Source organism: Equus quagga, chromosome 6 (assembly GCF_021613505.1).
Source record: "Equus quagga isolate Etosha38 chromosome 6, UCLA_HA_Equagga_1.0, whole genome shotgun sequence".
NCBI classification, from domain to species: Eukaryota; Metazoa; Chordata; class Mammalia; order Perissodactyla; family Equidae; genus Equus; species Equus quagga.
The window spans coordinates 115,086,108-115,112,432 of NC_060272.1; the positions used below are offsets into that span (position 1 = coordinate 115,086,108).

General features: G+C 35.2%; 1 protein-coding gene across 6 annotated transcripts in view; it reads right to left on the minus strand.

The window, feature by feature from the left end:
- Positions 1 to 26,325, minus strand: part of NFIB (nuclear factor I B) — a 223,381-nt gene that overhangs the window by 2,212 nt on the left and 194,844 nt on the right. For 3 of the 6 annotated variants that reach the window (XM_046664351.1, XM_046664348.1, XM_046664347.1), the window contains 2 exons: positions 17,666 to 17,754; positions 1 to 4,252 (listed from right to left, as the gene is read on the minus strand). The exon at positions 1 to 4,252 is cut by the window's left edge and continues 2,212 nt beyond it. In XM_046664351.1, coding sequence (XP_046520307.1) covers positions 4,123 to 4,252; positions 17,666 to 17,754 — 219 coding nt within the window. In that variant the 3' untranslated portion in view covers positions 1 to 4,122. The remainder of the gene's footprint in view (positions 4,253 to 17,665; positions 17,755 to 26,325) is intronic. The other 3 variants (XM_046664353.1, XM_046664350.1, XM_046664349.1) reach the window with 1 other exon arrangement.

The following is a 26,325-nucleotide window of genomic DNA, read 5'->3' on the forward strand; positions in this document are numbered from 1 at the left end:
AAGGATTAGTCTCCTATGCTTTTCAAGCACAGGAATCTGTGAAATAACTCCTAACATGGACAGATTTTCTTTTTTAATACATAACTTAAGAGACTGGAGAGTTTTAACTCAAGTCCAGTCTCTAAACAAGGAATATTCTTGTTTACTTTAAAAATGGAAACAACATATAGTTCCATTATAATTGTTAAAAAGTTAGCTTTACAAACATGGGAATTTTAATTTAAAAAAAAATTCTTAACAAAACTATACAGTGTACAAATTACTGTCTACAAGGTAGGCGGTTCGTTAAGAAGACCTTTCGCTCTTCTTGCTACTTGCAGCTTCACAGATTCATTCACATATTTTTTAATGGAGCTGCCCACCCGAACATTACCCCATAACTATATTGCTATAATTAAGATTTTTGCCATGTCTTTATGTACAGTCTCCTTCACTGCCTTTCATTGTTTTTCCTTAGACAAGCCTCAAACGCTCATGTCACTCCAGAGGAAACACTTCAGAGGCACCGTGAGTGGAGGGCTGCAGAGCTGAACAGTGCCACGCAACTGGGGGCTGGAGACCCCGCCCCCACCCGATGCCCTTGGGTGACCTTGACCAGCCTGAAGCTCTGCAGTTCCGGGTGAGGGAGGGGCGTGCAAGACCTGCAAAAGTGGGGCCCTTCGTCAGAATATACTTCCTGGGAAAAGAGGAGGAGGCCGAAAAATGGATTTGGGATTATATATATAGTAGTATTTTTCATAGTTTTATCTCAAAACGAAAGGAGAAAAACAATTGGTTAAAAAAAAAAAGCAACACTTGAACTAGGCCTTTGTATTCAAGAGGCAGGCAGGAATACCCACAGTGTGTAACTTGTTTAGCTAGAACTGCTCATTCACTGGCAAAAAAGAGAGCGAGTCTGCCCTTAAAAAATACTGCGCGTCCTGTGAGGTTAAGGTGTTCACCCAATAGGTCAAAGGTGCATGAAGAGCTTGGCTGAGATGATCTGTTTTCGACCAGGGCAAGTATCACAGAAATGACTGGACTTCCTTTTGAACTTGCGCTGCTAGGATCCTGCTGTGCTATTCAGCATTTGGGCTATCAAACTCAATGGGCTAATCAAATACAATTCTCAGGCCCATAAGCATTGTTCTAAAGTATTCATTATTAAAGGATATGCTGTGAGAACAATGGACAGTTTATTTTATTAGGCCATGGCCTGGGGGAAGGCGGTCAGGGGGGCGCCTCAAGGCAGCCCACCATGTGTCACTAATTCTGAAAGATTTTCCTTTTAGTAATGGATTCCCTCAATGGGACTCAGGGATGGGGCAAAATAAAACCAGCCTCCATTCACCCTCTAGACCTCAAGGGGAACTGAATCAAATCTCTATTTGAGGTACCATCCCTTAAAAAAATCCCATCAGCATCTAATGGGCCTAATTCATCCACAGGAAAATTAATTTCTTAAAATTCTATATTTCCCTGCTCTGGTTCTCAGTTTAAAAGGGCAGGTAAAATGAAAACTTAACAAGATTTATTTTTTTTTTTTGTTCCTTAAAAACTGAACTTTGATTTTAATCCATAAGTCCAAATACATTTAATAATAGCAACCCTCTGTTCAATCTTCTGGATGTCTCAAAAAAAAATTCCATTTGAAGTAGTGAGTCACAGGTAAATCCTATACTAACATTAATGAAATGAAGAAATGGGACAGAGAAGTGGTGGAGAAAGAATATGGGAGCTCTCCCTCCAGCTGGGCTGACAGGTTTTGTAGGAGAAAGGATACTTGTGTTAAACCCCCAAAGTGTGAAACATCTGCTATGTGGACATTTCAACAAATACCTTTGCCAAATACGAGACAGGCTCACTCTCCACTGTGGATCTGGAACTTTCAAGAAAAACTACCACCACCACCAAAAAAAAAAGATCAGACGGTTTGTTTGAAGCCAAGTCTGCCTCCAGGAGAATGTGTTGTGTTCACTTGTTCTTACTATTTTCGTTGTTTATGAAAACCAGAAATGAGTTCAGCTTGCACCCCAGGTGGGAAGTTAGAGAAGGGGGAACCTGTGTAAGTTGAAGTTTGTCACAGTAGCCAGAACAGTCGCTTTGCAGCCCAGGCCCGTCTCAGGGTGCACTGCTTCACAGCTACACTGTAAAGTGTTAAAAATCCTCCCACCCACCCCAGAATATATATATATGTATATTAAAAAAAAATCCCCTGTCCATCTCTCAGTACACAAAAGGACCTCATCACACTGCAAAAATAGCAGTACCCACTTTGGTCAATTAAAACAAACAAACAAAAAAAAAGCATACATTATTTTTTTTTTAAATCTGTGTACTTACCTAGAATAACCAATGCAGCTAAAAGCACTACCTACATAGGCAAAACTTGGTATTGCATAATTCGTATAAATTTGAAACCCCTCCCCCCCAAATATTAATTGGAAGATGAAAAACATGAAAGGTTAATAGAAAAAACACCAAAATACTGAAAATATTGCTGGTCGATTACAATTTTTAAGCGGCAACTATACACAGCCATGATATGCTTTATAAATGTGAGATAAAGATATAACTGTCTAAAAAATCCATGATGTCACACATTTTTCTTCGTCTGGAGTACAAAATATTTTGTCATAAAAATGGTAAAGATTTAAAATGATAATAAATGCAGCAAAACAAGTGTAGTGATGTCACCTTTTTGTGGTTTTTTTTTTTGTTTTTTGTTTTTTTGTTTTTTAGATTTCAAGGCAAGGCACGTCATGTGGACATTTATATCTTCGTGCAAATTAGGATTACTGGAAAGAGTATTTTTAATTAAAATTTTAAGAGACATAGAGGCAAAATGTGTCTGCCCATGCACACTACAGATCTGTCAATACAAGAAATTGGTGGAACAAGGCTAATGTGTCAAAGCACCATGCAAGATTTCAGCACCCTGATTACAAGTGTTTTCTCAAGAGTGCGTTTTTATATCCTACACCCTGGCGGTCCCAGTTTGTAAACTGTCAGCTTTACCCTTGTGACATGGATTTGCCTGCGTCTTTGTCTCCGTGATGCAGATTTTACAGAACCTTTTGTACACCCTATGGGTTCTTGATGCAACCAGTAATTTTAAATAAATAAATTCTACCTCCAAGGAGGCTGCAGCTAAACCAACATAAGTGCTGTGTTTTCATTAAATTTTTTTTTTTTCTCAAGCACATGATTTGTCTTGATTTAATGCCTTTTTACTGCCCTCAAAAACTGAGGGGAAAATAAATTCGCTCAAAATTATTTTAAATTCTTTTTAATCCCCTCAATTTAGAGTCCAAGGGCTGAAGGACTTATAATCATGATTCCCCTTTAGATATAAATTTATAAATTGCACTTGCCTCTGTTAAGTGTTTCTTTTGTGGGGAAAATATTATATTAATTTTTACTGTTGCATGCAGAGATAACACTTCACCTACATAGAGGCATTTCTTCCATAGAGCCTTTGTGTTCAAACTGTTTTTTTTTTCCTTTTTTCTTTTTTTCCTTTTTTTTTCTTTTTTTTTTTCTTTTTTAAGATTTCAAACTGGGTTACACACTGGAAAAGGCTGGGTTAAGGGCCAAAATTTAATAAATCTGTACTGATAACTAAAGGCTACAGAGATTTTATATATTTTTTTTAACTTTTAGAAATCAGAGTGCTTATAAAATGGCTGGCTCATGGCTCTGTCACCCAGCACCTCTGATGCCGCCTCCTAGCCTTCGTTGGTGAGATAACCAGGAATAGTGATTCCATGCGTAAACAACAAGAATACTAAACCAATAAAACTAGCTTATCATGCAAATATTAAGGCATCTAGAAAGTCAGTTAAAATATATTGTCATAGAGACAGAACATCTATTTCCCAGCGGACTTCATGTAACAAAGGCTACGTTGCAGGGGCTGCGATCTACCATCAGTGAAATATCATCGACCCTTTTTATGTCTTTACAGTTTCAACCTTAAGGGAATTAGTGATTGTAAGTGCTGCAATTGCTGGTCTATGATCTTCTTTCTTCAGTTGCTTTCCTTTCTCCCTTTTTGTTTGTTTTGTTTTGTTTTGTCCAGTCTTCCTCTTTTCCTTTTTTTTTTTTTTAATTTCTTAAACGATTGTTGTATTTCATTTTCCCTCAGTTGCTCGTTTCTGCTTGAAGGAAAGGTTCTCCGATTATGTTCAAACCGTAATTTTGGACATTTGCCGGTAGGATGGGTGTCCTATTTGATACTTGGAAAGGGACCAAGCTAGCCCAGGTACCAGGACTGTGGACAGGAGAGGGGCAGGGGGGAGGGAAGAGAAAAAGAAAAATACAATGTTAAAATCGACAATATCAGAAACGTAAATTCCACAGGCATCAAATTACTACTACCACTTTTTTCAAAATTACAGTCTAATGAAATAAATAAGCTAAACTATAAACGTTACACGTATCTACACTACACGGTCTATTTCTTTCATGGAAAGTAAGACTGTGAGGCAGAGAAACTTCGAGGAGGGTTCACACACAATTGTTGAACTCTAATTGATTAAGGACATCCTTCCTAAAATACTTGATCTACTTCGATGTAAACACAATAAGATTTTTTTGTCCAAAAAAGAAAGCAGCCAATCTACAATGGTACCAATATAGTTTGCCAGTTATCTTCTCATCTTGTTTTGCCTTTCACTCACAAGCAATTGTGTGATAAAATGAGCGTCAATTTTTTACCTGCCTATCGGTTGAATAAAATTGAAAGGTGTAATGAAAGATATTTCTTTTCCTTCACCATAAGAAAAAAACACATTTTTCAGGAAGGCCAGTGCATAACATGTAATTGGCAAGGCTGACACCAGAAGCCTGGGCATTCCCTGCCCTCCGCATCGGGAATGCTACCCTATCTGAGCTGCTCTGAGTGTGGGGAGTCCAGACGGGGTGAATGGGAGCAGTGCTGGAGGGAGTCAGCAGATGAGATAACCTGCTTATATAAATAAATAAAGTATGATTCAACCAGCTCTAATTTCACCTATATTGTATTTGGGGCTGTTTCAAAAAAAGTTTGAAAAACAGTTCTCTAATTGTTACTGGCATAATCTCTCATTAAACAAGTACTACATGGAGGAAAATAACACCAGATCTTCATATCACAAAACAACCCCGCCCCATACACTTTGGGGTCCACCTAACTGGATGTACTGTTTGTTTCAACACTCAACTTGGAATGTACGTCAGCTACATAACAGTAGCACAAATAATCATGAATGAGAAAACATCAAATTGACCATTCCATTTCAGTTGAGGTATGGCCTGGCATAGAGACATAATTTCAGTGTTTTAAATTTACTTTCCTATCCTTTTCTTTACTTTTGGAACCATAAGGTGAGATGGATGGCATTACTGCAGATATCAATCTAAACACCCTCATTTTTTCACATTTGAATTTCACAGGCACAAAAACCTTTAGGGAATGTTAGCTTGAAGGAACAATTTTTCCAGAAAAAGAAAAAGAAACAAAAAAAGAGCTTGAATTTAAAAAAAAAACAAGACTGTGACATACACCTTTTTTTACTCTGGTAATTCCTTTATACAAAATGTGGCTTCTTGCTAAATGTCTGGGTAAATATTTCTGAGGTAATATTTCAACAGAAAAAATTTCCAATGACCTTTGATGCTCAAGAGATTTTATGATTCAATCATGAGCTCGACGATAGCGAAGTCCATCTCCCTCTAAGACAGCACCCAGCACTTGGTGCATGTTCAACCAGTTTGTGGATAAACAGACAAATCAGTTAAGTGTTTCAAATCACACCCACCTATATATTTTTTTAAAGTGTCGCTCATGATCACATATTTTCACGAATACATTGTGCTTTGGTGCCCGAAAAAAACCAAATAGGCATCTCTGAACTTCAAATTAGAGAAGTTTAGCACTAAGAAAAATTAACTAGGCAGGAATAATCAAAACTTAAAAAGATATGTCCCTATTACCTGATGCAAAATCCTAGTTCTAAAGAATAAGGAGAGTTGTTATTGAACTCTTTTCTGAGAGACTTGTTTTCACTTATCTTTCTCTTCCCACACACATCGTCAACATTTCCGTGCTTTGCACCATTGATTGGGAAGAATGCTAGATGATGCATCACGAAACTTATTTTCCCCTCATCTGGATTTCTACTGCACTTTATACACAGTCCTGTTACAGGATTTATTACTTCATATCATGATTATCTGTATCTATGATTATCTTACAGACTGAAAGGTGAGCTCCATAAAGAAAATGACCTTGTCTTTTCAATCCTTATAGAGTCTGGCCATAGCTGATGATAATTATTTCTTAACAAATAAACTAAATTACAAAAATGGATACCTATTCTTTTTAACCTGAAATAGGAAGCATATGTGAAAAATAAAAGACTGGCTCAAATTCATAATCCTTAACAGTAAAAGACATCAACAACAAGCAAATCACTTCACAAAATGAACACGGGTCCCAAATTAAATGGGCTCTAAAAAGTCATTTAGAGATTGCATACTTTAGAAAAACAAAACATATTTTAATGATTGAAAATAGATGTGACTCCCTAACAGAGGAAGTCCACCTACTAATGGCAGAGAAGTCAAGAATTCAGGGTTTACTTTGCAATAGGTTTCTTAGCTCTTTAGAAGAGACATGTATTATTATTCTTTGGAAAAGGCTCAATAAAAATAAATTGATGCTAGTGACTAACAGGACTCTTGCTGCAGAATATCTAACAAACTCAATTTACATGTTTATTTACACCTTTCCAACCTCCCATCCTATATTACGACCATGCCAAAATTGCAGTGTGCAGTATATTTGTCAATACTGTTTATGAACCTTTAGGGGGAAATAAATCTCAAACATTAACACTATGCAGACCCCATATATGAGTTTTACAAGTCTCTTATTGCCAATTTATAGGCTAAGTTCAGAACTATAAGGTAGAGACACTTTTTAGACCTTTACTTTGTGAATATCACTGAGAAAAATCTGGTAAAACTAATTCAAAGATCATCATAATGTAAAGAAAAATGTTTAATCAAACAAAATAACCTGGATCATTTAATTTCAAAAAGACAATGCCTCAAACTGCAAAGTTATTCAGGTAAAAATGTCACAGTGCTTTTTACATATCTAATTCTCTCCATATAAATCACCGGTACGGATAAAATAAACACACATATTCATATTTATCTCTATACACAAACTAGTTTTATGTAAAATGTTTAATAGTTTTACTTCATAAGGGACTGAAAATTGTATAGATGATCTTATGTTCAATCCAATAATCTGTAACTCTGTCTATTAAGAGACATGAGAGTACAATTGAAAGCTTTCAAAATATTCAGGGTCAAATTAAGCTACTTCAGTAATACCTTCAAGGATGCATTTACTTTGTTTTCATTACATTTTCCATTGCCAAATCACCTTTTTTTTTAGGCAAACAGAAGATGAGCATGACTGAAAGTTGAAAGCACATCTTTAGAAAATACGTACAGGCCATACAATTTAAAAAAAGGAAAGAATATAAGTACTTTGTGAAAAATCAGGCACAAAAAAATCGTAAAAGATTTTGATACTATCTTAAGACAAAGCAAAATTTACCCTATTGACTTCTACTCTATGTATAAATGAATTATTTCATTATAAACAAAATAAGTAAAAGTTAAATCAAAATCCTAAAAAATAAAATGTCTAATATCATGGATAATATTTTCACATTATTCTGATCAAATGTATGATGTGGCTGTCCCCATAAAGGAAGAAGGAAACAAACAAATTATTTTGACCTAAAGATGCATTAACGGTAGGTGATGGTCCTGCTTCATTTTAGATACTCAAACTACCTCTGAAGCATTGTATTTCTTCCAGGTATCCCTCTTCAAAAGAAACAAACTCTATGATACTCTTTCAGTAAAGAAACTTATCAAATAATGTCATTGGAGGAACAGTTAAAGGGAGTCAGGGAAGATATGACAGTTGAGTTGGAAAGAAATGCAGACCTCTGTGTGGTTCAAGTGGACAAAATTAGCACAAAGGGAGAAACTTCTGGATGATAACCATGCTGGGGGTCTACTATGAGCAAGGTATCATCTTTGGTGTTTTACATGTGCTATGTCACTTAATTCTCTCAATGAACTCTTGACACTGACATTATTATACCCATTTCACAGATGAGAAAACTGAGACTTAAAGAGGTTAAGTATCTTGCCCAAAGTTCTCCACCTAGACCTCAGATGTGAATCAGTTCTGTTTGTCATTCCCATGGCCATTTAACTATCTTACACTGCCTCCCTGGGAAATCAGCCATTGACCCAACATTTGAAAGAACTTTTGAACAGAGTTTTCCGAAAGCAAAATGAATTTGCTTCAGGACACACTGAATTTCTCACGCCCCCTAAACACAGCTGAATCATAACCTAGCTAATGTTGTAGAAGACTTGTGCACAGAATATGTGGCTGGTCTGGCTGACCTGAAATTTGATATGTCTGTCCTCTGAAAACAAATCTAATTGAAGTTCTAGTAGAGTGCGCTATGGTGAGGATTAAAGGGGAAGAAGATACCTACTTCTTCCTTTAAAAAATGATACAGTATTTTTATATATTTCTTGTCCTGGATAAATTGGATAAAGTAGTTGGTCTTCACATCCATAAGGAGTAAACAGACTCTATACCTTTCAATAAAGGAAACAGAAAATTGCTCTGGGCAAGTCAACATGTGATTATTGTGCTTTTAAAAATTACGCATTCTGGGTCTTTCAGGCCAAAAAGGATTGGGCCCCCTAGCTTTTAACTCAGTAACCACCCAAGAACCATGGGGTGCCAAATAAACATATATGGCGTCATAAGCTGAGTAATGAACCAAGCAAAGTCAACGTCTTCACTTCAACCATTAGTCTTAGGCAATAAAAACAATAAGACCCATTTCAAGAGCGGCAAAATTCATTTATTACTAGTCTGTGTTTATTTGATAATGGGTTGGGCAACCCATGTGTCAAACATTTTATAAAATGCCCAAGTATGCAGTATACTCCTCTAATACTTTTCAGAGGAGTAATAATATTGCCCATTCAGATTTTACATGCTGATTTTATCATACCACTACCACATTTACTTCAAAGATAGTAAGTACTCTTTCAAGAAGCTTAAAAAAATATTATAGGAATGAAGCACAAAGAACTGTTTATATTCATACATACCTCAACTGTACCAGTAGCCACACTACTTATAGATAGCAATAAAAATAAGCAATGGCCCACAAGGCAAGAAAAATAAGTAAAATAGAAACCTTAATTTAAAACAAAAATTAGCCTTTAATTCCTTTGCACCTGTTTCAAATATCCCCAAGGAGGAAAGTTTTTTACTTCCTTGGCTAAACATTGCTAATTTTATTGCTACAATATTAACACACAGGTATTAGTATCACTCCCAAAATGTACAATAAACAATTTTCCCTATTAGTAGCTAAAATCTGCCTGGAAAAAACAATCAAAGGCAGGTTAATTACACATTAATTAAGTTATAAACCATGCTGTCTGGACTGTCTTATGTGTGTGTTTGGACTGGGTGCATACTTCACTATAACACAGAGGCTGCAGACTGCGTCTTGTGAGAAAACGCTCACTCAGACCAGTGGAAGGAATAGATGGGTAGGATTTAAGTACCATATATTTAAGAATTATATATATAATTATATGTTAAGAATATATTTAAGAATCCGTTAATGTATTAGAACAAAGAAGATGGTACTTATAAAATACTAGTGGTTAGCCCTTATATAGTGTGTGTTAAATAACAGTGCCAGGTACTTTCTATATGCTTGACCTACTTTGAAGTTTTCAATCCTCATAACAAACCTACGAGAAAAGTACCATTGCTATTCTGATTTTACAGATGAGGAAGCTGAAGCTAGCAAGTTATGTGTCTTGCCCAACTCCTATGGCCCTTCAGTTGTAGAAGCCAGGATTCGAACTCTAGCAGTGTGGGTTCTAGGATCTATATTCTCACCCACTACACTTGACCTCATCTCCCTCTTTTGTAAAACATTCTTTACTTTTATCTCTGGACAGGAATTTATATTATGCCTGAATTACATAGGAGATTCTCTGAGTTAAGCTCTGTATCACTTAGCCACACTGAAATTCCCACTAAAATATAACTCTTGAGTCCAAACTTCAATACAAATAACTGTACCGTATTTATCCAATTCCTTTCAGCTGAACGCAATATCTGCCTTTGTTTATGTACGTACAGATGTGGCTGTATGTCAATTAATTTGCTTGTTGAGCTCCACTTCAGACGAGACTAGTCTATAAGTGAAATACACAAAGTGTATTACACAGGTCTTAGGTTTCTTTGATTTATTTCCCCCATTTTTAAGGATCATTATTGCCATCTGAATGATCCTATTTGCATGTAAGATGATTTCTAATGATTATTACTATTTGTAATAATCTGTATTGGAAAGCTCCCTGGCCAGCTCTTACCTGAACTGCAAAGTACTCTTGTGGGCTGTCTGGGAAACACCAAATATCATAAACTGCAGGTGGCTCATGGAATTATTCTAACTACAAGCAATAGCACTTCATAGTAATGAAAGAGAAACGTATTTGTTTCTTAACTAAGTAGGTAAATAGCCTTCTTTATTGCTACTCCCTGGGGACAAACGGTTTTGAAAATAACATATCAAAACGGTAGGCCATCAAAGCTCATTAATTTATATTCAATTGTTTCAGATGTGTTTTGTTATTGGGGCATGCTGGATTAAATGTTAACTTTACTGTGTGTGAGTAGTACCATTTTCTAAGTAAAATAATGGCATCTGCCAGAGAAATATTTTATCTAACGAAGAGCACAGAGCAAGAAGAACCCTTATGTATGCAACCACTGCAGCTAAATAGTAACTGTTATTACAACTACTGTATTCTTAGTAAAAAGCTCTTAGAAAACCCTACAAGACCTTTCAACAATGCAATGTATATATTTAAAAGTCATAAAAACTTATTTCCTAGAAGGTTTACTTTAGACACAACAAAAATACTTTCCCCCTCAACAGTCCAAATTAAGTAGATTTTTTAAAATTATGTTTGATATTTCTCATGTTTTCGAACTAAAAGAGAGAATTATTACGAAGATGACTAATTGGAAATAAATTACAGTACACACAGGCATACATATGTAACAACTTACACGGCTGTGGGAGGTTTCAGTCAATTAAATCATACACTAGTTATTTGATTCCTCCCACAGACTGTACCACAGCAGAGACCCGCACGTGTGGATTTCCATCCTCCTTCTCTGGTCTGTATTCGTCTCTATCCCTGGGCTCCTTTTCAATGCTATTGTTACCAGTGCTCTCCTCATTAGCATATGTGAGTCTTCAACAGCAGACAAAATTCTCCACAAAAATAGTGCTTCCAAACAGTGCCTTTCACTAGAGAAAATCACCCAAGGCATACGAAATTAAATAGAAATGTACGTTTTCTACGAAAGGAAAAGACAATTCTTTCCCAAATGATTTTCATTTAAAGGCAAAAATCAGCATTATTTGTACAATTTCACCTCTAAAAGACAGAACTTACTTGTATCAGAATTCCAAAGCATAAAATCACAAATCACTAAGGAACTGAACACATTTTTATCTTATGCTTGCTACTCTGTTCATAGGTGCATAAAAAAATCTTCCTTCACATACAACAAAAATTAACAAAGGAGAGAATAACTGCAACTTTCTATCCAAAATTCGTGTTCTTCATTTTCTTGAACTTAAATAGGCTTTTGCCTTTTCCTTTGTAATTTATTGTTAGTTATTATATTTACTCATTCATAGGCTTTGTTAGCTAAGTAAAGAAGACTAAAAACTCACTAAATACTAATAGCACTAGCAAAGACGAGAATCAAAAAAGGTAAGTTAACAAATGGTGCGTTGGCTGCTGGCGAGCTGATTTCTTACGGACGTAAGACATATGTAAACATGGCACTTTACATAAAACATCTTCAAGTGCTGTAGGGGTTTAATATACCTCTTTCGTTGCAAAGGGTTAATCGGCAAGGTTTACATTTGGGAATTTTCTGCATCTCGCTCCTCCCTCTCCCGTAGCGCTGCCAAAAATCATCTGACAGGAAACGTAAGATTAAGTTTGTCCTACCTAAGCGAACAAAGACTGCTCTGAACAGGCCACCGGTTTACTGCAGAGCGGGACCTTTTCTAATCCTGCTGGAATCTGCACCGCTGCTCAGAAAATATCACGGAAAAAGTTGTTTTCTTCCCTCTAACATCTTGTCTCTGCACCATCTCATTTTGGTCACACTGAAGATCCTGCTGCTTCTCCCATAAAGGTTAACTTAAAGCTCCAAACATAATCATGTGGAAAATGGACATTATTGATTCCTATGGTCCATTGTTTCCCTATCCTAAGTCCCTGAAGTTCAAGTTCAATCTGGAATTACATCATGTCTGGTTTCTCCTGGTTACCAGACGGCTTGAGACGTGACCACAGCTACAGAAAAAACAAACAGCCTTCTTCACGCTTCGGCTCCCCTATCGATTCAAACGTAAACTTTTTTTCTTTCTCTCAAGTATGCTTCAAGTATGGAGCATGGTTAATTTAGAGATTAAGTTCCAAATTAGATTATCTAATGGCATCTTAATGGATTGCTGACCCATTTCCTGTGGGATGGCAGCATGCAAGTCTGGCTGGAATACAATTAATTTCTTAGGAAGTGTTCTGAAGAGTTTCCTAGATAAAAAGGAAACCTTGTGTTGTGCAAATCTTTCTTTATAAATGGAGAAAGTTAGGCAAAACTACAACAAATCTCAACGTACTTTTTAACAGCCAGATCACAGATACTGTGTGTGTGTGAACACCGAACGGCACATCAAGATCATTTTTAAGAAGGATGACATTTTCAGTTTGGATTTCATAACAGGTGCAAATAATTTTTATGACATTAGAACTAACGCTTTTAAGTAGAATATTCAAATACAAAGAGCAACCCTAGTTAGCAGCCACGTGACCAAACAATGGTCATGTGCAGTTTAGGCTTTTGCAATTCTCCTCCTGGGACCAAAGATTCTTCCATTCATCTACCTCATCAGCCTTTCTATCCGAGTCCCAGAGTGGTGCCAGGGGCCCAGAACGGTGTGTAAAAAGTTGAACATTTTGAGCACACTGCAGAGCTGACAGCTGAAAAGGAAATTCAGCACTCTGAGAATAAAGCTCCCCCCAGGAACTCCAGGAACAACCCAGCTGTTGTACTGTAGTTATGTGTCAAGATAACAAACTGAAAGCAGGAAATGCTAACCTAGTGAATTCGGAGGGATGGTCTAAGTGTCATGTGGAAATTAAAGTTAACTCTTGCTACTACCTAAGGACAGGACACTTGCCGCCCTTCTCATACAAGTGCCATGCTTACATGCACGTGTGTGTACACACATACATATGCACACATGCGTGCATGCATACAGACATATATACTTGTGTGTGCATACACATACCATATATGCATACATGCATAAATACATAGACCTATATTTACAGACAAACATATGGTTTGCAACCCAATATTGAAGATTATTTTTGTTTGCATATTCCTTATTAAGTCCTCGAGATACATATTCTACAAAGAAAATTTTACGGACAAAGCAATGAGAATGGTAAACGGTTGAGGACAGTGTTATGCAAATAGGGTTATGTGTATGAAGTGAATGCTATTACTCCTTCCTTTTTGCCCTCTCTCTCCTCACCAACCAGATCCAAATAATCTTTACTGGCTGTTAAATTTCTCTTGGGAAATCAAGCAACTCTCTAGAATTGCAGTAATAAACGACAATTTCTTACAAAAACACGTGTAAAGTAACTACAGAATGAAGTATTCAACTCCTAGAAAGAACTGCTAACACATGTAACATGGAAAAGAGCTGATAAAAGTCTCTTTGGTGCCATTCAATTATGGCATCAGCAGAAACACAAAAATCCTTCCAATTATTTCAGTAAAATCTTCATTTATTCATTATTTCAGAGGCTGAGCAAATGGTTTGTGTAAACATATCCTTCAGTAACACGCGCATGTTTATTTTAGCCATCTGAAGGCTTCTTCTGTGTTTATATAAGCCAGCAGACACATACAGCCACTCAGTTGTGGCTTTGCCTTTTCTTGAAAGGGGTGAAGGGGGAGAAGAGGGAATGAAACAATAAATCCAGTTTCTCTTTTGCATAAAGCACTCCCTCCAATGTTTTAAAATAACTTATGTTTATATTATTCTTGGATTGTCCCTGGACTTTCTTTTTCATTCAATTATATTGCTCTTTCATATTTGATACTACAAGCTATGTTCTGGCTATAGTTTGAAGAAAGAAAGCCAGTTAGGGAGTTAACTGCTGTATTTGTTTATACCCACATAACTCACATACGCAACAATGTAATTTGTCCGCTTCAGAGGACAAAGCACAGACAAAACAGTACCCTGAAGAACAGCATAAGCAACTCATCACCTAAGAGCTGAGCCCCTCCTGACTCAAGCCAAATTGAGTCCTCCCCCAACCGAGTTCATTCTGGGTTAACTGCAGTACCTGACCTTTGGGTTAAACAGAAAAAAAATCACATTTTCAGCGTGCAAGCAACTCCTTCACACACACACACACACACACACACACACACACACACAAATGGCTCACAAAATTCTAAGGTCAAAACAACAAAACACCTTCAGGGTTGCAACCTAACAAGTCTGTGCAAACTTTCCAGGGGAGTCAGCTTTGGTTCCTAAGGGAATGTTTCTACATTGAAGCTGGGGAGGCAGGGAGGGAGAAGGGTGGAGGAAATCTTCCAGCTTCGATTATACTTGCACAGCTCGCTCAGTACTGCCATTTTCAGTCCCAAAAAAGGAGCTGCGTTTGATTTGAAAACACCTCTTCAGGAAAAGGGAGCGACCATGGCCCAGTGATTGTAAGAGGAACGTAAGGGCAACCAACGACAATCAAAACAGAATAAAACAAAGCCAAACCAACCCCTTCTTGGTTTTGTCCTCTGCTACTATCAAGTCTCCGGGGATTGCCTTTTGTTGAAAATAAAAAGCAACAACCGCAACAAAAAGAACCTGATATTTTCTGTATTCCATTATGACGAAGGCAAATTATTTAATTCCTTGGTTGAAGAGATCCACCATTTCTCATATATTTTCAATTTATTCAGATAATTTTAAAGTTGTAGCAGTGCCCTGAAGATTTCAGATGTCTCTTATCTGCCTGAAAAGTAGCAGTGTTACAGACATTTATGATTTTCTTTTTCAATATCCTTTCTAGAAAAAAAAATTTAAAAAATAACCACAGGCACAAAATATCAACAATGAATGAATCTGGAATATGGTGTGGCACAGACATGGCTATTTGTGTTATCAAATATGGGCTCTCCTTGTACCTCTTATTGAAAACTATAACAAAGCGAAGCAAATTGCTATCTTATTTGAGTATAGTTATTCTGATCTGTATCCTTGGATTTTAAGAACTGTGAACTTCTGTATCATCACACGGCGTTTGGGACAGCCCATCACAGAGATTCAATAAATACCTGTTGAATGTACGATTGTGATGCCTGCCAGTATCAATTATGTGCCTTCTGAATCACGAGAAAAAGGGAAGAAACAAACCAAAAACTCCCTGTTTAAAGCTTTTTGAAGCATTAAGGCCATTCTAAATTTCATTATTTACTAGTCAAAAAAATTTTTACTATTTTTGGCGGGGGGGGGGGGCGTAGGGAAGAAATCCTAACTAAATGAATTATGAATCTTTTTCTGACTCATTATGACCTGAATCTGATTACACACCAATTTTTCACCAAGAAAGGGATTTGTAAGATGAACAATGCTCTCCCAAGAACTGAGTTTATGCATCATATTAATTGACTCCAATACATGTGTTCTGTGGTAATTCATTGTTCACTCACCATTGCCTTTCTTGGGATATCAACTTTCAATGAAAAAAATTACTAGGAACTGGGTGCAGTTATATTTCAAGTCTCCAATAATTTATATCCTTATTTAGCTTTAATGGACTTTAGAGGTGCTATCCTATTTTAGATAAGTAAATGTTAATAAGTAACCCATAGATTTGGAAGTTCGCATAGCTATAGCCACGTTAAAAAATATAATACGCTTCACTAATTTGCAATTCTCATGAACACAGTAAGATCTGTATGAAGACATGAGCCATTCTGCTAACTGACAGACAGAGCATGGCCTATAAAGAAGTTATTTAATAAAATTAAATGCAAACATGGTGTTATCAAATCCAACTAAACTAATTTAAAAATAGTTATTAATTAAGACTATTTAAGACATTTTCATTGAATTTAATTAAGAGTATTAATTATTAAGACTATTTAAATAAGATGCTTTCATTGAGCTTAAGTTCTTTTTTCTAAGTATATATTATATTTTGTCCAAATGGAGGAATCAGATAAGCTTCTTGGGGAAAAAAAATCAACATATGTAAAAATGTATACATTTCAAAGTGAATGTTACATCAATCTTTAAAAAGAGGAAAAGTCATACTGTAACCATTTTAGGTAGAGAATGAATAAAAACTCATCAAGTTTATAAAACTGAATCCAACTAATTTTCTTAGTTTTTACCTGAGTAAAAGTGGATATTTTATTAATTAATTCTTTTAAATTCTACTCTTCAGCAGTTTCTCTCAAGCGATACAGAGACGGGCAGCCCATTTACAACCGATACCTGAGTATTCCCTTTTAACATAAGCACTTTCAGTAAAAAGAGAATTATAATCATAGCAGGGTTGGAAAATTATACTGCCTCTACTTTTGGTGAACGCCATATGGGATTACCTCACTCTCTTCTGTAAATTTTTATCTCTTATTACACATAATTATACTGTGAATTTTAATTATTTAATTTGTCAATTTGACACAATTTGTTCTTTATTAACATAATACATAAGAAGCTGTCTTAGCACTGCTTACTTTCTAAAACATGAGACAATATCAAAACTAGTTTTGAAAATAAAGTTTCAGAAGAATTTTCCCAGCCAACCAAAGAAAGTCAATTCTCAGTGATGCACATCCATGTACCAACAAAAGTTAAAACTTTATTTAAACCAAATTCCCTCTTTAGCTATTGATTCCAACAATCTTCCACTCCAAAATTTGGGAGTGCTGCTAATAATGGTTAAATTGACTAATTTGAAATTTTTCTGCTAGCTTTTCACCTCTGGCAGGGAAATAAATGAATAGTAAAATGGCTTAAATTGGCAGTAGAGGAAAGAGCTGAAATGAGAAGAACCTATAATGTGAAAACCCAATGCTTCATCCTCAAATAGAAGATCTCCCCTAAAATAGTGATTTCATTTTTCAGGTCCTAAAATCTAAGTGTCAAATCCCCTCCTTCCCCCCCCCCCCAAATATAATAAATTATTTGCTTAAAACATTTGACAGCACTTAGAAATTCCAATGATCAATTAGCATATACTATAGTTCCAAATTAATTTGAAGTTGTATTTACATACAGAAACAAGGAAGGAGGGTAGGGAAAGAGGGATGGTATAGCCAAGACAACTAAGTTTTTAACATATATTTTCTGTAAAGCTAGTTAAAAACAAACACTACAGCTCATGTAATTTTTAGGTGTAAGTGTAGGGTTGGAAATAATTAAAATGTTACCTTTGCCAAGTAATTCCCAATGTATCCTCACTGGTACTGGGGTATAAATGCCTGCCGTTTTGATTCATGGTCCAGTCACAAATCCTCAGCTGTCAATTGAAACCTAGCAGTCAGATATGGATCGAGCAGTACTACAGTTTTTAGTATTTAAATGAACACATGCAAACTAGTACTGTACATGGCATTAACCTTACTTTCCCAAGAGGCAACATAAAGAAAACAAACAAAAAAAAAAGCAAAAGAAAATCTTACTCTGAAAAGCAGAATTCCTAGATTCTTTTTTAGAATAAGCTATTGCAATATGCTTCTCTATTAATTAAAGCATCCAAAGAGAAATGAGTGCTTAGAACATAACAATTAGCCATTATTAGGGTACCAATTGAGCTGAAATAAAAGCAAACGTTAATGTTCAATAGAGAGATATATTTTAGAAAGAAAATAAAAAAGCTTTTTTATGCAACATACCAAATAATCTGCACTGAGTAAAATAATCAATAACTTTAAGCATGCAGTTTGCAAAACACAGAAGACATGCAGTTTAGAAGGAGAAAGGCCCCACCTGATAAACAGTCTCCCTAACTTAGGTTTAGAAGCATCAAGGTATTCAGTTTAAGATGTTCACTGATTTTGTTTTATTCAAAGTGGCATTTTTTAGAAAGAGTTGATAAGAGTTTCTATTTCTATTTTAAACTCGGAGTAATGGCCTTTAAGATACTTTACCACTTCTGAATAGAGTGAGGAATGCACTGAATACAAGCTGAAACAAATTCTTCCCAGATCTCCGAATCATCAGCTCTGCTCTTCAGAGATTCATCGAGTAACCCTATCCAGCTCTGTTTGGTTAACAGCTGCCCTACAGTGCTAGCAGATTTATTGAAAAGATATATTGCTTATTTTTATGCTTAGGAAAGTAAACTTATCTGGCTTTGGGGGAAAAAAAAAACACTAGAAAATCATAGTTTTTAATCTTTAGATAGCCATGCTGTAAATTAAGCGCATCTTGCATTGAAAAGATGACTTATTCACAGCAATCCACTAAACTGGTTTGCTGCTTTTCAGTGAGAATTTCTAGAAGATGATGATTGGAGCCAAAGTGCCTTTAAACTTATGATAAATTATTTTAATCCTTTCTGATAATGTTATGCCTTAAAAAAATGACTATGAAGAATCTTTACTTTTCCTGTTAGGTTCTTGAGTTTCTACATACTCTAAGTAATAGTGATTCTGGAGTTTTAGAAGAATCTCTTTTGTTCATTTTTCTACAGATCTATGAGGCTCCAAAAATATTACCTAAAACTTCCAAAACATGTGTTTTAATTACACTGATATTTCAGGTAAATGTAATTTTATAATTTAAAGAACTGAAAAAACTCCCTTAATGTGGACAGATAGGTAAACAGATAGATAGTCAGATAAATAGATTGCTAGATATGTAGATTCTGCTCAGGATGTATGTCATAAGAAGCCATAAATCAGTAAAAAAATTAAATTAGAATGAAAAATATTCTTAAAATAGACCATAATACTTGCATAAAGGAGAAAATATATACTTGATTAGTTTTAAATCAAACAGATGACAAACTTGATGGCAAAATTTCCTATAAGTTTTCAAAACGGACCATCTAATAAGATATGCAATGAAATGGGGCAATCTGAATTGTTTTTTTACGGTAACAGTAAGCCAGTTGTCTATTTCAAAATACGATTTTTTAAAAAAGAGCAGTACTATAAAAACAATCTAAAAACAGTTTATGAAACTTGACTTTGTAGAAAGGTTACTTTAGGGACCACTTATTGATTCTGCTCTAGTCAATGAAAATGCTACCTTTGAGTCAATTAAACATTCTCCAGAAGGGAGGGGTATATTGGGCATAGCTCATGATAATTCTGCTAACTATTAACTTCAGGTTAGTTTCTGTGGGGTTCTTCTGTCAGAATGGAGTTTTCAGGAAGAGAAAACACTTTCACAAAGCCAGGTGACCCTAAACCCCTCAGTGACAGGCTTGTTCCACAGGCAGTTTCAAGACACTGAGTCTCCTTGGAAGGATGCACATGGGAACTGCTTAGTTTTGTATTGTTCATGTTGCTAAATTTTTGTTTGTTTAATCATTTACCATCCCAAAAAATGTCAAGTGGCCTATCTTTGGCCTCACGTAGAACACTCAAAATCAACATATTTTCAGACTTTTCTTCCCTAAGAGCAGTATCAAAGGGGTTAAACCTGACTATGGCTATTCATTTTTCTCCACGTTCAAGATACATGCAATAGGAAGATTCTTCTCCCAAACAGAAAAATATGCTTAAATACATAGAAAATTATCACTAATGTATTTACCAGTAATTTAAATGCCAAAGAAATTGGCAGGATATGAATTAGAATCGAATTAATTTCTTTTCAGTTACTGAAAATGTAAAACGTAATCTAAATTTATTTACTAATTAGATTGTGGACTAGCATTATAGACATTTCCAAAAATTTCTGAGGAGACATGTTTATATGTGCTTATAACTTACTTAAACCAGGTTACTTGAGCAAGAGATGAAAGGTTAGTACTAGGTGTATTTAAGCTTCTTTGGGGGGCATGTTAAACATACTTGGCATATAATTATAAAGTTCAGCATTCCTAATAAAAAAGTATGTTACCTTAGGCTTTAAATAAGCCTAAAGTAATAGGTGACAATTTATTTGAGTTGATGTGGCCACGCCTCAGTTTCTGTCTTATGATAGAGTCAGTGTTATAGAATTTAGCCCTCAATTCTTTTTTTAATTAAATTTTAAAATTTTAATTTTAAATGGTACGTAAGCTCCAATAACACTCTAACGATTTTTCCAAGTATCTTCCCTCAAAAAATAGAAAATTACTTTTCTCCCCCAATAGTAATCACACTTAAAACACCAGGTGCAGACTACTTTCGAAATTTCGTCTGTTAAAGTTGTGGGTTCGTATGTGGAGGTGGATAGCAATTCTTATTTTTGTAACAGTATCGATTCTTTGACAGACTTGATCACATGCCTGTCCTCACAGAAATGCACACTCATTCAAATCATTTTAATTCTTTAATTTCGATGCACCTGCCAATATGAAATTAGATTGTCTAGAAAATTAAGGTAAGATTTGTATTAACACCACTATGCTGAGAATTCCAAAAGCAAACCAAAGGTGAAGTAAAGAAGTAAGACTCCCCTCCAAAACAGCTTTGAGTCAAGGGATAAGGCTGAAATAGTCCAAACAATTAAGAAAGAAGTGAAGGTCAAGCTTTCCCTGTCTATGTTCTTGGGATGGGGCTCCATCACGGCCCTGCCTTGAGAACCTTGTTCCTCACCCAACTTTTAATGAGAATGTTTCAGAAAAGCAAGGATGGGGGACCATCTAGTTCCCCTCAAAAATCTGCCTAGGGGGCAACACCTAAGATGCAGATCCTTATCCTTTACTACACTACACTCAGTCATGCAGGTAGCTGAGAGCCATAAAGAATCAATATTGCTTGTGATTTCAGAATAAGAGTTTGTTTATTCAAATGAGGACCCTCCCCTGTTATTAACAGGGGCTTTTGTTAAATGCTCAGCAATTAGCTTTGGGAACAAAAGAAAGAAGATAAGCAAAATGTCCTACTTTGCTAGAGTCAGCAAACAGGCTGATGTACTAACAGTGCCTCATGATGACAACAGCTCTCAGTTGAACCAATAAACCATTAAACTGTTAACAGAATAATCAACACAGGCAAATTTACCTTTCCACTTTTTTGTTTTTAAAGTTTATAGTGATTCTCAAGGGAATATCTTGAAAGGCGTGCTTTATGTTCTCTTAGGTTTATTCATTTCTCCAGTTAGCCTCAAGAAAGCAGATTTTTGGGGGGTGGAGGTGCCTTTTGGGGAGGGATTTAAAAGATTGACACTCCAATATTCATACTTTACTTTTAACTATTAGATTAGTAGAACTTTATTTTATTACTATCATTTTTTTATTTTTTGAGGACGATTAGCCCTGAGCTGACTATTGCCAATCCTCCTCTTTTTGCTGAGGAAGCCTGGTCCTGAGCTAACATCCATGCCCATCTTCCTCTACTTTACATGTGGGATGCCTACCACAGCATGGCTTTTGCCAAGCGGTGCCATGTCCACACCCGGGATCCGAACCGGTGAACCGCAGGCCGCCGAGAAGCATACTGTGCGAACTTAACCACTGCGCTACCAGGCCGGCCCTCTTATCACTATTATTAATTACCTGCTGTGAAGCAAATAAAATGGCCTCAGTGAATAAGGATATAGCCTTACGGAACAAGCAAAATGGTCAGAATAAAATTGTGTTATAATGTGGGACATGTAACACGTATAAAAATAAAAGATATTCAAGATCATCCTGGTACTTGACAGTTACTTCTAATGTCAATTTCAGGAACCCATGCGCATCTTGATATTTAAGTTAATTATCAGTAGAATTAAGGTAAATGGGCATGGTCCATGAACTATAAATATTACTGACCATAAATCATTAGTATTAGAAAACGAAAGTTTTTTTTAAATGGAGGCTACTTTAGCCTGTAAAACTTAAGCTTTCAAGAGAACCTAAGAGACTGTGCAAACTCTTCATTTTCGTCTCCAAGATCAGAATACAGAACAACAAGGTTTAAGCATTTGTCCAGGGTGAGACATACCCTGGTTTGTGTCAACAGTAAAACCAAACCAGACCTCCTGACTCCTGACCCTGCTTCTCACCCAGGACACCAGGTTACTTGTCATGGGTCTTTTCCTACCCTATCCTTCGCGTGCAGCCCAAGAATATTGAAGGTTAAAACGTCTATAATTATAACCTTTAGAATTTCCTCTACTTCCCTAATTCAACTTAGATGTTTTAAAGTTAATATTTTCAGAAAAGAAAATAATTTTTCCTTTGTGATTTTGTTGATTGAAATGTAAGGTTACAGTAAACAATTTATTTTTACATTAATTAGAATAATTTATCTGGATATTAGCCTTTGATAACCAGTAAAAGTAAGTGAATAAATGAATGAATGATGAAAGACAGACCATGGAAGGTTTTTTTTAAATTTAAGAACTAGTCAAAAGCTAAACATTTGCATAGCCATTATTTTGACTGAAACTTCCTTTAAATGTGTTTCCTTTCCAGCTAGCATATGTGAAAAGTGACCTCTTATCCACTTACATACCTACCCAGAAGTCATGTGATAGGGTTTTACGTCAAGCTGTCAATTATGATAACAGACACAATAAGAACAGCCTAAGTGTTGATAGCCTGCTTCCTGACTTTATTGAAAAGTTTGTTGATAGTCCGCTTGTGTCCTTTCAATTGCTTGCCTCTAATAAAAGACTACCTTTCCAGTGGTTTTAATATACCTAACTTTGGCTTTGCCATTTGCCAGGACAAATATTATAAAGGGATTTCAATTAATATCTTAGTTTAAAAAAATATCCTACAGAGGCAATTTCTTAGAGGTCATTTGGCATTAACAGAACTTTTCGGTGTAATAAAAAGTACTTTCAAATTCTAGTTCTAAAATTCTATTCAGAAAAGTGTTGAAAATATTTTGATATAAAGTAGCCCAATAATTGAAATTGAAATAATAGTATTATATAGTCATGCAAGAGCTGTAACATGCTGAAGTTCAAGCACCGATAAAATCCATGCAATTGTGATAAGTAATGCAAGGACCTGAGTTGATCAGACCATTCATTCATTAGCTCTAATAACAGGTACTGTATCTAGTCAGGAGATTATAATTTTGAGATTATAAAAATAAGCCTTGTATCTTATAAACTAGAGCTCACTTGACTTTTGTCTCACTTAGGGAAGGCAAAAGCGACCTCCCATTTGTTCCATCTAAAATCTCAAGTTTATATCAAAGGTTAATATGCACTTCAATAGCTGGTTCAAATAGTAACCTTTTATTTTCAAACAGGAAGCTTCTCAGTTACAAACTTTTATGTTCAACTCGCAATAAGATTTTTTTAATATGTTGTAATGATGGATAATAGTAAGCATTTATATTTTTATTATGACCTTACACTCAAAAATAATGGTGATAATCAAGTTAACTAGACCCTCTTATATTACCATACTTTCTATTATACCAAAGAAAGAAGGCCTTCAATTTAGCAAATTCATTATGATGTTGACCAGATAAGGAACTGTTGCTAATTCAAGTAAGTCATCTTATATTTGCCATTTATACTAAACTTGTTAGATTGGATTGTAAAATAATTTCTGTGTTTTCTAAGCAACATCCAACACACTGTTATATAGTTCCTGTTTTCTCAGAGAGACGAAACTTGGGAAATGTAGTTCCTTCATTGCCTGTCATAGTGAATGTGCACAGTGTGTTCATGAAGAATAATGGGGAAGGAAACACTGCATTTTACTAAACTTCTATGAAGTCACAGGGGAGGTCCTCGACACTTCTGAAAAAGTTCCAAATCATAAAAAGACATTTCTCAGCAGAGACTAAAGAGTTCAGTTTGCCAAAGCTGGACCCACACATTCTTCAAGCCACCACACCATCTTTGGATAGAAAAGTTACAGAATGAAGCTCCAATTGAAATTGTGATTTTAAGATTTCCCCCATGCCAATAGTAAATGTATTTACTAACCATCCCAAAGACAGTTTAGTTCGAGACCTCGAACAACACTGGATCGTGGTAAGAGATCGAGGAAAATTTTAAAGTCCTGATCAGCTGGCATGAGCTGATTATTATTACTAATTAGAGAGGACTGTCTTTAATGGGAAATTATCAACTGGTTTACATGACTCTTTTTGAAATAGTCTTCAGGATTACGTGATTTTATTTTTTAGATTCAAGTGAGATATCATATTTACAATGATAGGTGAAATTCCTGTGTCAGAAAAAACTAGTATTTCAAGGCAGTTAGCAACTAGTATCAATAAGTAGTAACCATTATAAAAAGGAGCACAGAGACGTATAATTACTAATAACAACTGGGTATGTACCAAGTTAATGGGTCTAAAAGCATATAATAGTGTTCAGATTTGCTGATATGAATGTATTACTATTACAAGTGGAGTACATGGTTAATTTTAATACTTTCCATCTCAATTTAAGAATGCCAGTATCCTTGTGTGTTAGAAATGACTATATTGAAAGTTCTGCTTTAGTGTCATTTTGTGGAAAGATTATTTATAAGATAGCCCAAAATTATTCAACAATTTTAAATTTATTGTTAACTCTAATTTATGTAGGCTATATTAAAGATCTTTTCTAAGAAAAAATAGCACTCAACAATGCACATCAATACTTTTCATAACCTAAAAGGATAAATCTTTATAAAGCAGCCGCCAATGAACTGAAGAATGTACCTGGTGACAATATTTATTCTTACGGGGTCATGTATATTAAAGGCTATGGGGAATGTTTAAAAGAACTCTCTCAGACTAAAACCATTGCCTTTCTAATTTTGAATTTCTCCTAGCTAATATAAAATGATTGATTACCTTTATTTCATGTACCCCTTCATTTTCCTTTTCATTCATCATTGAGTACTTTAAAGCAAATGCATTTAAAACCTGCTGCTAGAAGAGTGGTCTCTTTTAAATCTTTGTAAAGTAATGAAAGGACACAGTAAATCAATTTCATTTCTGCTGTAGGAAAGAATCATCTTTACTGAAGTCATTTAAACTATTTCTGTCCCTCTCTTCCTGGATAGTAAACATAAAACTTCACCTCTATGATTCTTTAAAAAACATAAAAAGATAAAAATAATAAGCCTCTAACTGGAGCGTCAGTTTAATAATATACATGTATAGCATGATCTGCGTATACATTCATTCTCTGTATGCCCCCAAACGGTAGCTCATGATGAATTTGGGGCATTTTGGGATTCTTCAAAAAGTAGCACTAAGTCTTTCATTATGTACAGGACAAATTATCTGTCTGCATGCTATTTAAAAGTGAACATTACATTTTTAGTTACGAAGCTTATATAGTTTTTTTCTTCCAAGGATCAATACACATCATATATTCCATAAATATCAACTGCATTTGACTGAACAAATCATATTTACATTATAAGGGGTCTTTACTTGACATTGTCCACTTAAAAACAAGTGGTGGTCTTTGATGAAAAAAGTTTGTTCTGAAACATATATATATATATGAAATTTTTTTTTTACTTAAAATGTGCTCAGAACTCTATCTACATTAAGACTTGTATTTTCCTGACACTTGCTAAGTTTTCTTGCTTTATCCTTAGGTATGTGAAAGGATAAGTACTTTTAAAAATGAACTTTTGTGATCATAATTACATGAGGCTCTGATATTATTCATAATTGATAAAAAAAATTAAGGCTGCTATAGGTTAGGACAAGAGGATGGGAAGATTGCTTCTAAATACATGGAATTGGTTATAATATTCTAAATGTGTTTGGGGCTAAAGGTTTAAATAATGAAGGCAGGTCTCCATGAATTAAAAATTAACTGGAAATTAGAGACGTGTCATAAAGAATAATGCAAATCCCATGACAAAAATATTTCTGAAAATATGTGGAATGATTTTTAAAACGAAGAGCTTCTAAATGTACAAATCCTGCATATGTTTTTAAAAAACACAATGAACACATATATTTGTCAAACAGAACCATATTATAGTAATTATAACACATTTCATATTATAGCAATTTTAGAGGTG